Here is a 14,791-nt window from a genome sequence, read left to right as displayed (position 1 = left end):
CCGACTGCGCGACGCTAGAAACGAAGGTAATAAATACGAGATTTCTTTTTGAGAACCGTCATTGCCGGCGTTGTCAATCGCGACGCTGCATTTCATTTGGAGCATCAACGATATCGTATATTATAAAAGTCCCCGTTTGGCCGGCATAAATTTGGCGAACGCACTGTGAAGAATTTTAATAGAATTAAAGCGGCGCGTTCACCGGCGCCGAGTTTCTTCGAATCGATTTCGAACGGGCTTCGAACGACGCTCGCGGGTTCCGAGGGCCCCGCGTTTTGAGTAATCGCAGGCCCTTAAGCCCCCCCTGTCCTTTTATTTCTTCGCGCACGCGCAGGTGCGGGGCCTCGCGAAATCTCGATTGAAACTCAGCGGGCTCGCGGACGACGCGAACAAAGCGGGTCCGTGGAGCGCGTTAATTCCCAAACGGCCCCCAGGTATCCCCGGGATACGCGGGAATAAACGGTAGCTCGTTTTCACGAGCCGGTCGCGCGGAGCCTCGGCGAAATAAAAGAGTGTCACGGGGACATATAGGGTTTCGTCGGAGTGTCAACCATAATAAATAGCCAATGACTTAGTTAAGCGAGAAGCTACTCCGCCGAGCGCGAAGTTACGACCGGCCGATTCCGACCGGTCGGATCGGTCGGTTTGAGTAGGAAACAGGTGGTGGTGGGGCGCGACGTGTGAAGAGTCTTCGGAGCGAAATGTTTGCGAGGGAAAGAAACAAAGATGCGCGCGCGTCCTCGGCCGAAAGTTAATACAATTGGCGAGGAGCACGCAAGTTTCGCCGTGTTAATAACAGGCGTATTAAAAAAAAAATGCGTACGATTAAGAAACGTACACTGAGAAAAATGCTTTGATTGTATCAACAAGACAATGTATGATGGAATGTATTTTGGCCAAACCAAACAGAATTTCTAGTTGGCACGATATTTCATAACCAGACGTTTGCTAGACTTCACTACACATCTGGTAAGTCCTAAAGGAATTCAGATTCGTTCGTTTTCTAACAGACGACTGGTTGAATCTGTCAGATTTTTTTTCTCAGTGTAGGAACAAGACGACCTTACACGCGCGCAACTTAGAAAAATATATCACTCGGTGCAATTGAAAACTTATTAGAGATTATTTATCCTATATTACTTTCGGTTGTGCAGAACAGCAAGAAAATAGCAGAGTCACCAAATTGTTCCTGTTGCAATAAAAATAATACAACTGCGCAACTTGATTTGAATCGTAAGTTAAAATGCACGTTTCCTTTTTCTGTTTATCAATATAATTGGTACACGCGAGCGGAGGCAAAGTGTTGACTGCAACGGGAAGTGCAGCCAACATTTATCTAGTCCGTGTCCCTTATTCATGTCGTCCCACTTTGTGGTTCACCCACCTGGTTCACGCCGGATACTTAAACGATCGTTGACACGGGCGGGCATCGAACGCGATGGCTTCGACGACGATTCTCTCGGTCAGAGCGAGTGCGACGATTCCACTCCGAGGTGGTCCCGGCGACCCGCTTCTCCTCATCTCGCAATCGAGATACATCGTCGCGTATGAATCGACGCCTCTCGTTGATAAACATGAACCATGACCAGTGCAACGTCTCTTTATTGCCCATTTGTCAGGAAGCATCCGATTTTAATTTGAAAATCTCTCGGCGAATACGTGACGTGTGAAGCAGCGATCTCGGAATTAAAATTTTTACTGCTGAAATATTCACTGAGAAAAATATTTTAGTTATCAGAACAAAAACGTGTTTGTTACTTGCTGATTTGGTGAGGAAAGAAATCGATTAGTTGCTGTTGCGAATAATTTCTCGTTATTTGACATTTGAACATATCATATATTGTCTGCGATACAAACCACATTAGTTCTTTCTATCTGTTGGACATACGAAATACGAAGCAAAATAATATATTCTTAGCAAATACATTTGCTGTCACAACGAAATCCCGATACGCCTGATTCCCTCCTGAATAGATAGCACTAGTACCACATACTGCCGCGACGTGGCGACCGGCGCGTCTTTCTCGTAAGTAAAAATCGTCCCGTATTAGTATAAAAGGCGAGCCGATATGATGCGAGAGCGAGTTGTCTGGATCATGGATAGACCTCAATAACCTGAATATACTTTTGATGACTACGTGATTTAACACAATTTAACAATTAGTTACAAAGTGAATTTTTTAATAGGAAGCCTATTGATACCCCACCCCATATTTTGCTACAACAGCAAAAAAATCTGCTGTGTCAGCAAATTATTTTTCTCCGTGTAATTGTGACGAAAGCAAATCAAAAGTTGCAAATCACATTTGCTTCCACTACGGTGTTATTTGCTGTCACTATATCTACAAATGAAATTTGTTGCAAATACTTGTGACTTGTTCAGTTAACAAAAGTTTTTTCTCAGTGTTGCGAAATGGTCTTCGATCGACAGCCAGACAAGTCTCTATTAGGACATTTTACCCGATCGCGGAGCTGCAAATCATTCTGCAAGATTTCGCAGACAACTCCGTTTTATCACCGTACTTTAATTTACGGAATATCGCTTATGTTACGTTACGGAAACGAGTCCGTCACACTCCGGGAATACGCGATAAATGTACATATATATCGTATTATTACCTCATTCGCGTCGGCATACACACAGATGCTATTTAGTTCGTTAGATAAGAGTTCGCGGCTCTGATATTACACTCATTACGACAACGTTCGCGTGGAGATGGATGAGCGACGACGTTGTTTTCGAAAGGCGAAATGCAACGTAACAGCGCGGTTATTAGAGAGGCGTGGATGGAGCTCGAGATTACATTCGCATTCCTACGTTCCGATAGTTTTGCAAATTGCCGGTAATGACAGGCGATCGGTCGATTTTCCAGGGTATGGAAACCGTTCGTGGAAAGCAGCGGCGAGCATCGAACGATGACGATATGCTTCGTTCAGCCGCGATTACACGCTGCGTTCTTACTCGGGTAAAACCGATTGGTTTGTGCGCTTCGAAATCATAGAGTTGCCTCTCTCCGCCTGCCCACGGTATCTTACCAACGATTAGGCTATCGATCACCAGTTCCTGTAACCGGTAAAACGCGGATGATAATTAAACAAGGGTAATGGAGAGATTGTGGAATTGTAAACATAAATGGATATGCTAATAAGGATTCTTCAATGTCGCCAGCGACAATTAACAACGCCAGTGTTTTCTTCACCGTGCCTGGCATTTTTAATTATACCGAAAATTTATTGCGAAAAGTATTACCTCAGCCAGGGTTTGAGCCTGAACCTCCCCTACACTCTAGGCGGGCGTCTCACCAATTCGACCACCGAGGCATACGATAATATTTGTCGCAATAACAGTGTAAAGCCGTTGTCTATAACGCGTCTATTTCGCCGATAAAGCCCGTATCGGACTACGGATTGGGATTGAGATTAGATTGAAATTTGACCAATTAGAGTAAACGTTACTAAACTTGAGATTCGTAAACTTTACTGCGATTGGTCAAATTTCACTCTCATCCCGATCTCAATCCGTAGTCTGATACGGGCTTAAGCCCGTGTCACACTACGCATTGCAGATCGCGAATCGGATTGAGATTGAGGGTCGCGGATTGCATTTCAGCCAATCAGACGAGACAGCCTCGTATCCGATTGGTTGAATTGCGCTTCGCGATCCGCAATTTCAATCCGATCCGTGATCCACAATACGTAGTATGACACGGGCTTTAAGGGTGGTCGGCCGTACGCAGAACTGTACGCGATTGTTAGGTTAAATGGATATACATTTAGGCCGCGATACATTGCGACATATATTGATTGTAGTAGATAACAGAACGGTCGATTTACAAATTAGAAAATGTTCCCGGCTGCGACTAGGCCGATCCAAGTGTCGGGTCGTACAACGCGGCCGCCAAGCACCATTTAATTATTCGTGTCTGACGCGTGATATACTTTAATATGCGCGAACGCTGCGCATTTCGTTGAAATGTCTCGGCGATTACGGCGGACAATCCGCGGAGAGGACCGGTTCAATTTCATAATAGCGAGAGGCGGGCAGGAAGAGAAAACGAAGGAATCGTCGAAGTCATCGTCACTTCGTTACCTCTGTCGAGAGCGCGGCGCAACGTACAAATGACAGTGCTTGAAATACGAGGCGCGAACGACATTTGTTAGCGCCTTCCTGCCACGCTGACGCTCGTACCGCGGTGATATCGAGGAGATACGCATATACATAATATGAGAGAGACACGGCGGACTAGCTCGCGCGGTTTGCCAATCGCGTTTCCTTTTGCGTTTCCACGTGTCGGCGATCTGTACAAACTCGGGCGACAGCCCGTGATCTCTTGGCAATTGTCGTACTTGTACGAAGAGACTTCACTACAATCGAATGTCTTTTAATCGAACAAAGAAACCGGATCACAAAGATTTTCAGAAGTTCTCAGTGACGAGAATGAACAGAACTGAACCACTCTGGAGGATGTCGTTCTAGATTTTCCGGTTCAAAATTCCCGGGAACAGGATTTTGTACAGTTTTATGTTTGGAATAGATCACTTTTAACACGACGTTAATGCTGGCATCAACTACCGTTGATGATTAACGTAATGACTGTGTCGACTAATGTAATGAACTGGCCTTGACCTCAATAGTAGGCGACATTAAAACGCTATTATGCATTTTTTTTAAATCGCAGGTTTTCTTTCACGTTGCGTGCCAGGCTGTGTACTTGCGCAAAATGTAAACTTCTATCTTTTTATTGCTCATAAATCACGTACACTTTCAAGTTTGTTAAAAGTCACGCGATTAAAATCGATTTAACATTATCAGTGTAGAGAGAGAAAACATATTTCCTTATACTTATCTATGTATCTATTATTTATCTTTTCCATATATACTTATTAAAAATATATAAATAACGTGTATATGTATACGCAACATATTAATCACTTTTACACAATTCGTAGAATGTAAAAAAAGTCGCGTCGAGGTTCCTCGGCAAAAAAAAGGAGATAATATCGCATTAATTAATTTAATATGTTAATATAATAATTTATTTCCTAATTATGGCACAGCTACTTATATATAAATTTATATCTATCAGATATTTAACCCAGTGTCTCCCTGTATACATTCATTCTTATTGGTATCGTTAATTCCAAATTCTGTCTTTATCTCCCATCGTAATTATTTATTGGCGTCCCGTTCTCTTTTTTGCAAAATTGTCCGGCGAACGGTTGACGCGAAGTGAGACGTCGAGTCGCCCCGAATGGCGTAATCAATTTTTTGCCGTATATATCCGAGGCGACGCGAAAGTAATGTCGTCTTCGGCGAAACGAGGAAGGAACGCACCGCGTCACGCTCAGATTAATTTACGTTTCGCGAACAAACAAGGTGCCGGTTTTAATTACCTGTCGACAGATTGATTGATCGATCCGAAGACGTTCCTCCTATCGCGCGCGATCAGATACGGCGGCGTCAATACTCAATTTACCTCGTTGCACGGCAAACGTAGACTTCCGCGACACAGTCTTTCCCCGTGGCGCGGTCGCGCGCAACGCACGCCCGGTTTGTATCGCTAATTTACTTTTCATTAATGACGGGTCGATGAGTCGGCGTAATTCCGGCGACGCTTGACAGGGCGTTTTTAATACACTTTCCGCTATCTTAATTAGATATTTAGACCTCGCGGGGTGAAGGGCGGCGGGCGGGGGGAGGGGGAGAGGGGATGGCTCGCTGGCGTTATTAGCGCGGAGGGTCCGTTATCGGCGACGCTAAATTAAAATCCGATTCGAAGAAACGGCCGCGGTATCGGAACGCGCGTCCCCGTCAGCCGTGAATATTTTCGATTTTCGGTGACGATCATAATTCATTCGCGCACGCCGCGCGCTCGCTCGTAAACTTGTCTCCTCGAACAGACGTCGACTTCCGCTGGAAAGTATTTATGATTTCACCCTCGCTCCTGCCGTGTTGAATCACATTGTTAACTCCCGGCGCACCGAGTTATATGTATATATATTTTCGCAAACGGAATTGAAATCGTATCTTGGGAGAGAAAATCTTTTTATTTCCTTTCACCCGAAGAAATTTGAATGTCCGCCTCCACCTTCCGAAGATTAAAGAGTCAAATTCAACTCTGTCTCTCGCTTTAAATTCTTGGTCTGCCGCGATATTACGAAATCAGCGATTACCCTCGACGCGCGGCCGGGTACTCGCGTTGCGGTATCAAACGCGAAGTGGAGACGTCATGTTGACGATGCTTAGCGATTCTAACGAGTTGGTTCGCGCGCGATCGGATCAAACGGCGGACGAGGGCGGTGTTTCGCTCTCCACGCAGTGCCGTGCCTCGTAGATCGCCGTCCGCGCTCACGACCCGTTCCAATCTGTCCCGCGAGCGCTTTGATCCGCGTGGTACGCGCGCGCGCCCGCAACCGTAATTCACTCGGCGTGCCGTAAAGTCGAGAGATTCGCCAAGAGACGAGACGCGCGGCCGCGGGGAGGCAGACACCCCGGGCCGCCACGGCGCGGCGGCTCGTCATCCGTTTCGTCAGTCGTTTAACACGGTCGTAGATCGTGTCGAATAAAAATACGCGGACCACACATCGCGATGCTGCGAAGTCGCTCGCGTACCCACCGTCTTCCAAATTGCGCGCCGGTCGGTTGCAAACGCTCCGACAAACACTTTCCTGGCCGGCTCGAACCAGAAGATGCAATAATCGCGCGATCAATGATGGCAAAACGCCGAGTATCTCGGTCCAATTTTATTGCTTGATCCCTTGAAATGAAAAAGAAATTGAATTCTCTTATCTATTACGAACGTAAAACCGAAGAGCGTAAGTGTCTACTGTCAGTTTGATGCAAAGGGGATGGCTACGCGACTTATCGAACCGCCGTGTCGCCAATAGCGTCGCTTTACGTAACGTCGGTGCGCGACCGGTGAAAATCACTGGTTTTCTGCCGGCCGCTTATTTGCGCCGCGCGGCGATGTCTCGAAAAACCGACAGGTTCCTCCGGTACGTCCGCGATCGATGTGACGCAGCAGGTATCGCCTGATGCCGGGCTCTTATCGCGTCAAGACGCGCGACCCTCGCTGGCAACTTAATCACGGATATATCCGAGGACGCCGATTCTCTCTCTTTCCCTTGTCGCTCTCGCCTCTGCCTCTCCGCAATTAAGCCGGGAAACACGCTCGATTTCAGGCCACGCGATGTTCCTGGGAAATAATGCGTCTCGCGATGCACGTCGTCGTCGGTGATTATCGTCTCTAATCGACGAGTGTCGGGCGCGCACGCAACAGAATCCAAGAGTCTCCTAACTCTCAATATTCCAAATCAATTCTCCTTCGGTTTCGGCGCGTCGCTGTCGAGAAGAAATAGGGAAAACTGAGGCTGTTGTCTCTATGAAAGATCAAGAATTTACACTAAGACAAAAGTCTTTGCAAATTTATTTGCGGCATATAATGTTTATTTCAGTGAAATAAACGTTATATGCCAATATCGTAAACGAAGACGTTTGGCGAAGGATCGGGAAGGCAGTGGCGGGAAAAGAGAGCTAAGTTTAAGAAAGAGAGAGAGAGAGAGAATGAAATTCTCCGCGATGCTTAATGCGCTCGAAAGGGTTAAACGATGCCTTATGCAATTTTTAAGAATAATCCCCGTAACGGGGAATCGTGCGAACATCTTCACGTTCTCCGCCACAGGTGTAACCATAATTCCGGCTACGCCCATCGAGTTGTATTAATGAAGCGATATCGATCGGCTGTTTCAGAATTTATGTACTCGATCTCGCGGCTGTTAAATAACTTCTTCGCGGAGTGTTAAACGCGCGCGTAGCTCGACTCGTGCAGGTGTACGCCGGCCCCCTCCCCCCCTCCCCTCTCTCGGCGGGTAATAATCGTCGATAAATCGGCGTATCGGTGCCGACGGTAATTAATTATTGCTTTGTGGTTATCGGCTTCTCTTGCGGTGGAAACGACGAGTTGCGTGCGGATAATCCCCGCCGACGAGGATCCTTCCTATATTGAAAGGTTCGCAGCCGCGAAAGCTCGGAGCGCAACGTAAATACAGAGCCCGGCGACCGCAAGGGACTCTCCGCGGCGTTTTACGGCTAAAAGCCGACCGACGAATGAAGATTACTGTTATTGCAAGTGGTAATTCGTACCTAATATTCCGCGATGTGTAGCGGCCGCCGTAGAGAGTTTACCATTGCGCAAACAAGTCGCCCGGTTTTATCGGATCAAATTGCCTTTAACCTTTGCCGAAACGGTCCGTTTGCCTAAACGGGACACTCTTTCAAAATGCAAAAGATATTGGAAAGTCGGGAAGAGCCTTCGCCATAAGAAGAGATAAAGACGTTGTTAAGATACTAACAAAATAAAATAGAAACACGACGTACGACACATGAAATACAAATGCAAGTAGTTTTCTGTGCGACAAGAGATTCTCCTTCAGAATTTTACCTCGAAGCTAATCCACGATCGAGATATTTATTTTCCAGTGTTATATTAGAAAGTTTAAACATATTACGCTCCTCCGGAAATGCGCGATAAACAGTTTTCGAAAAATGCGTTCAGATTAAAAAAAATAACTAATCAAAGACTTTGCAACTGTATTAGGAGGAATTAAAGTTCACCTTTCACGGGTGACTTTTGCGGATCATTAAAAAAAATTCTGAATTACACATCGAGGCGCGAATTAATGCCGTATCGGCGTCTAACAACCGGGGATCGGCACTTTCCATATTGCACGGTTGAATAAATACGTCCACGCTGGTGAAGATATAAGCTCGGTACACGTATTTTCTATAATTTATCACGCGTGTTATAAAGATGCACATAGAGAGGCAAGAAATATAAACGCGCGGTACAACCATGTGAAGCGAATTGGAGATGTAATCGCGGGGTAATTTGCATAATTTATGCGCCGTGCACGATATCAATCGTAACGCGAACTTTCGATACTCCATAAAATGTATAAAATATATTTCATTTAAGTTACGGTGAGAAGGCACAGAAGGATTGGCCGGGACGCGAGACGAAATATGTAAAGCAGAATGGAGATTGCGATCATTATGCGTTATAATTTACAGAGAGAGCCTGATAACTTACGATGTCAACTGGGAAAACTTGCCCTTACGCAATAGTGCAGAGCGTATTCATTCGATTTTACAGTTTATTTCTTTATAAGGCTGAATTTTCTTTCCTCCCCCCCCTCTCTCTCTCTAACTATTTTCAAATTACACACTGTACAAAAGTTCTTTCTCATCCGTAAGTATTTTTTACGTGTAGCTGACTAAAATTTAGGGGACTTGTCCCAGAGCATTTTAATAAAGATTCTGTTCTATTCTATTCTACACAGTTGGAAAAGTTGTGTTTTCTCGTTGAAGAAAATGCCGGTTAAAATTTTTGTGTTAAATGTTCAACACATTCATGTGTTAATTTAACATATTGCTCTTGTGTTAATTGACTTCGAATGTGAAATTATTAAAATACTCGAAAAGAAATTACGTGTTAAAACAACACAGTGTGTACTTATTTTTTAATCTTACACAATACATAGGTTCTATATTATTAGTAACAAGATTTGTCCGTTAAAATCTACAGAATAAAATGTTGATTTTATTCTATACAACATAAGTGAGAGTGATTTCGAACCGTCATTTCACTTATTACATCTGTAAAAATTACATTTTTAAAAATTTTGTTACTTTGTCATTAAAAATATGTTAATATTTTATTTCGAGATTTGCATTTATTTTGTGTTACAATATTAACAGAGTATTAGTGTGATCATTTAACATATCCATATTATGTTCGATTAACACAAAAATTTGTGTGGACCGTTTGGGACATGCACTGAAAAAAACTTCTGGTTGAATATGGACGAATCAGATAATTCCTTTAGGATTTACCAGAATTCCTTTAGGATTTGCCAGAATTTCTGTAGGATTACAGGAATTCTGGTAAATCCTAAAGGAATTCTGGTAAATCCTAAAGGAATTATCCGATTCGTCCATATTCAACCAGAAAATTTTTTCAGTGTGCGATATGTTAAATTTAACACAAATTTTTCAACTGTATATTCTCTCTCTCTCTCTCTCTCTCTCTCTCTCTCTCTCGCGCGCGCGCGCGCGCGCACAAGAGTAGTCGTAAGGGAATCGAGTGGCGTTTACCGCAAAACGCGTGCGGTGTAAACACGGGGCGAAGTAACGGAGGACGTGAGAGGGTAATTTACATATCGAACTGGACGATAATTCGCGGCGCGTATTACCGTCAATCATCCTTGCGGCTGAGCAATAACATCGCCGAACTTCGGAGGATCATTCCTCCGGCCCCGCCGTGATTTAGGCGTTATTAAACACAATATGACTAATGCCCTCGATTACGGCACGACGCTCGTACACGGCCGGCGAGCGACGTAATGAGCGCGCGGTAGCGCCTGGAAAAAGGATAATTATCCACTTACGATGGGGCTTGCTTTAGTTTAGCGTTATTAGCGTGATGCCGGGCAGGAAAGCGGCGGTACGTGAAATTATAACCTGCGGTAACTTAAGGTAAACCGAGAGACTTTATTTACCGCCGCGTTACTTCCTCGTTTGTGTATGTCAGTGAGCGTTTACCGAACGGGAGATCTAAAAATCGCGACGCGGATATTTATCTTAACAGCGCGCGCGCGTAATAAAATACAATTCGAAGATCGAAATAACATTGAAAAGAACCGCTGTGCTGTTAACCGTGAGATATTGGGGTGTTCCCTCAGTCGCTTTCATTATATTTAACAAATTCAATTACACTCGACAGCCAGTTACAATAACTTACGCACATTTATTTCGCCCGGTGTTTCCGTCTCCTGCTTTTGGCTCACAATCGTCCTCGTGTCGGCCGGGTAGAAATTTGGTTCCCTTTTATTTTTACGCGCTCTTTTTTTCCGACAAGGAAGGAGAAACGTGCACGAGGTGTACGCGGGGCGGCTGTGCGCGGCGGTCGACGGCGGATTTTCGCGGAGAGAAAACCGGAAAAGCCGGCGCGCGGCCATAACACCGTCGCCGGATTTCGCCTTATGCCGAATGGACAATTAATTCCTCGCGCGCGCGGCATCAACGTGCAAAATTGATAGCCGGCACCTGACATACCAGCCAGGTCGGTACTTCGTAACTGCCCATTACGAAGTTTATTACGGTTTCCCCGAGTACAACGACGGGCTCTTATGGAAACGCGCTCGCGCGAAGGCGCACGTGGTAAATACGTGTCCGCGAATTACGCGGAGAAGGGACCTGTTAAAATGGCAGATGCTGGTCTGGCACTCCCGTTAGGTATAAATAACTCTGATCTCAACTGCGCGCGCGCGCAGAGGAGACCCTTATCGCGGAGCCGCGAAAAATTGTCCGGGACTTTTATTGAAAAGTCGCGTCGGGAAACGTCTTCATCGGCGCGACTTACGTTGCGCAAACCACGGGCGGTTTGTGCGTCGTAAGAGTTTTACTTGACTCCGTTGTGCGGACGAAATCAATTTAGCGTATCTCAATCTTAATTGCCCTTCTGTTTAATGGAAATTTCGTCCGTCTGCAATTGCGTTTGTCTCGACGGCGCGGCCGAACGTCGTTAAGATAAAATTAACCTTTCGCGCCGGCGAGTCGCACGCGCCGGGCGCGCAAGTCCCGCGTCGTACAATCACATCCTGTAGAAATTCGCGTGTATCTTGAAAAGAGAGCTCGACTTCCTGTCGCCCGTGCGTCGTGGCGCAACGATTAATCACCGTCGGCGGCAATACGTCGCTTTATCAGCCGATTATTTTTCCCTTGCGTCATTAAAATCGGAAACAATCTGCGTAATGTAATTGTAAAGCTGGCTTTTCCCCCGCGCGGAACGCTCGCGGCGTTATTTATAATCGATCGCGATGCCGAACCGTCGAAGGAGCCCGCTTATCGCGCGGCCGACGATATATTATCATCGATAGCTGGATACCTATAACCACCGCCAAATGGATTACGCTTAGATTTACGCCGGTGTGATTGAACGGCGCGGGACTGCGCGCGACGCTACGCCGAATCGGCCGCGCGCGCGAACGGGGGACGTTTGCGCGCGTAAACGCATCGGACTAGCGCGATCTATGCAAAAGAAAGCGCCGCGATAAAGCACCCTGACGCGGCGTCTCCGCGTTAATTTGCGGCATTAATCAACGTGATTTTCTCAGAAATTCTCACACCTCCCGCGCCGTATCTTCCAAGTGCTTCGGCACGGCCGCGATACGATCTCATTTCCGCGCCACGCAATAAAAATCGCCCGACGATATCTCGATATATATTTACCCAGTGAAAACAGGAATTAAAACTGGATTAATTGAAGCAGATAAAAAAACATTTGTGTCATTGTTGTTTTTCACTTAAACCGTTTCGTGCAATTTTGCATTGTGCACCGCGAACCTTCTCGCGATCCGAAACGACCGAGCGACACCGTTTCGACCCGCCGTCCACCATTTTCAGCGTCTCGGCGTTCATTTAATTTCCGATTAAAATCTTAATCGGGGACACTCCCTTTCTTCATTATTCCGCTAATAGAGTTGTCGAATGAGCGATAAATCGCGCGTCCCGAGAGCGATTTTTCATTAACGTCCACGCATACGTAAACGCGAGAATTTCCTCTGCGAGAGGGGTCGAAAACTGCGCAGGTTCGGGCGCAAGTGGGATGCGGCGCGGGGCATATAAAAGCGCGCGGAGATAGATATTAATCGGTGCCAGGGCCTGTACGTACGTAATTTAGAATCGAGTTATCGGAATGTGCGCGCGCGCGCGCTGGCTCCTTCGGGCAAAATTAATGACGATTTGCGGTAATGGGCGGCCTCCCGTAAATTACGAATCGTCGAACGGGCCCTCGTTTTTAATCTCGTTCGCCGCGCGAAGCGACGAAAGTGCCGCGCGGCTCGCAAGAACATCGTCGCGAAACGGGGAACGAACGGCGAGATATAACTGTAATTGAACGGCTCTTAAATATTCATCGAGCGCGGTTCCATTCACGTTAACTCCCGTTCGCCGTCGCTATTTTAGCCGACTACGGCTGAACGGGTAAAAACGAGCGTCAATGACACGGCGGTGATAAATGCCCGGTCCTTAAGCACGGCTGCCTCCGCACGCAGTTAGGTTTTACTACGCTTGAGCGATCCACGATTTTTATATCGGATCGTGCCGGAAGCGGTTTCCCTCTCGCGGTCGTTTCCGGTTGTGTGCCCGCGTACGGCGCGCTGATGGCGAATAAAAACCGCGGCTGCGCGAGGCGGATAATAATTCTTGGTAATGACGGCGGCGACGAGTACGTTACTGGAGAGGATAATTCAGCATTATATGGCGTTACATTATAGAGCTTATGGACGTATATTACATTATTTTATGTCGCGCACGATAATGCCAGTACCGAACATTGCGAAAACATGGTTTGCAGAGAGGGAAGCCAGCGGTTCTGGGGTCGCTCGCGGCGCGCCGCCGGTTTCGGAGGCGAACAATCCGGAGGACGAGCCGGAAACGGACGACACCGGAAGCACCAGTGGAAAGGGCGTCTCGCCGGTGGTGAACCCTCTGCTCCAGGAGCGCTCCAATTGCGAGGAGCTCAAGCACGTGGTGTGCCACCTCGAGACCAAGGATCTCTGGGACAAATTCAACGAGCTCGGCACGGAGATGATCATCACCAAGACCGGCAGGTAAGGTCAAAGTGCATTGCAATTATCAGCTTCCGCTGCCTAAGAGGACGGTCGATATCTGAATCGCGATTTATTTTCCCGGCGTCGAAGATAACGTCGCAGCAGGCACCGCTGATCGATTTCTATCACGCGATCGGTGATTGTCGAATTTTCAAGTTCGACGACGTCGCACAATTATTATTTATTGTATCACTATTGAAACGCCTCTTTTCTTCGCTTAGTACATGACGATTTCAATTTTTAAGTACACTTTATTTTTAGTATCTGATGCATACATTACATAATTCCGTATTGTGTAACATGATTCGGATTACCGTACGTTTGCTTATGTTTCGTGCGATTCGTACGTATTAACGTACGAATCGCACGCAATCTGCAGTTATCTCCGCCAGCGTCAAAAGTTGACGCGGCAAACGATAAATATAAAATTGCGTGCGGCAATACGTGGACGCCGGAGATACGATTATTGTTTCGTGGCACGTCGATGCTGAGATAGAGGAGGGAGCGGTGTCGCGCGCGTGTTTTACGACGATTAATCGAAGGATCGTAGTCGGAAACAATTCCAGTCTCGTTTCTCGAGGGGGCGGCGGGGAAGGAGATAAACGCGAGCCTCGGGGCAACCAGATGCTCCGGGGAATTCCCCCGGGACGATGTACCGCTAATGCATCGCAGGCTGAATTTCTCTCCTGGACAACGTCGGGGCGATTGACTCTTTCTCATTACTCGCGGCCGCTCACCCCTTCGGTCCTCGTCCCGAAACCGCCGTCGCCCCCGGGGCGATGTCGCTGCAAACTCAATCACGTCCTGCCACGGGTCATGACGCGACACCCACGAAAATTCCCGGGGGGGAATCCGGCGATAGAAACGGGGCTGGGGTTAGGGCGAGAGGTGTCGTTACCCTGAGCAAGCTGTCACTCGCCTGACACGTTACACCGAAACATAAGCAAACGTCCTAATCGCATTGAAATTACGATCCTTTAATCGCGGGAATCGAGCGATGAAACGGGGGAAGGAAACGATATTATTCGGGGGACAATCGGCGGTCTAAAAGTTTGCCGAGACCCTTTACGTTACGCGACGCGGGAACCATAAACTCTTGGCGAAATAGGGTAAAGGCGGG

At 46.8% G+C, this 14,791-nt stretch overlaps 1 protein-coding gene across 2 annotated transcripts in view; it reads left to right on the top strand.

The window, feature by feature from the left end:
- Positions 1-14,791, top strand: part of LOC105559735 (T-box transcription factor TBX20-like) — a 57,356-nt gene that overhangs the window by 11,265 nt on the left and 31,300 nt on the right. Inside the window, exon 2 of one of the 2 annotated variants that reach the window (XM_012008257.1) lies at positions 13,416-13,671. In XM_012008257.1, coding sequence (XP_011863647.1) covers positions 13,416-13,671 — 256 coding nt within the window. Of the gene's footprint in view, positions 1-12,891; positions 13,672-14,791 lie in introns of those variants that run through there. The other variant, XM_012008258.1, reaches the window with a different exon arrangement.

Source organism: Vollenhovia emeryi, unplaced genomic scaffold (genome assembly GCF_000949405.1).
Source record: "Vollenhovia emeryi isolate VEMERY1.0 unplaced genomic scaffold, V.emery_V1.0 DF939256.1, whole genome shotgun sequence".
NCBI classification, from domain to species: Eukaryota; Metazoa; Arthropoda; class Insecta; order Hymenoptera; family Formicidae; genus Vollenhovia; species Vollenhovia emeryi.
This window is presented reverse-complemented; position numbering and strand designations above follow the sequence as displayed.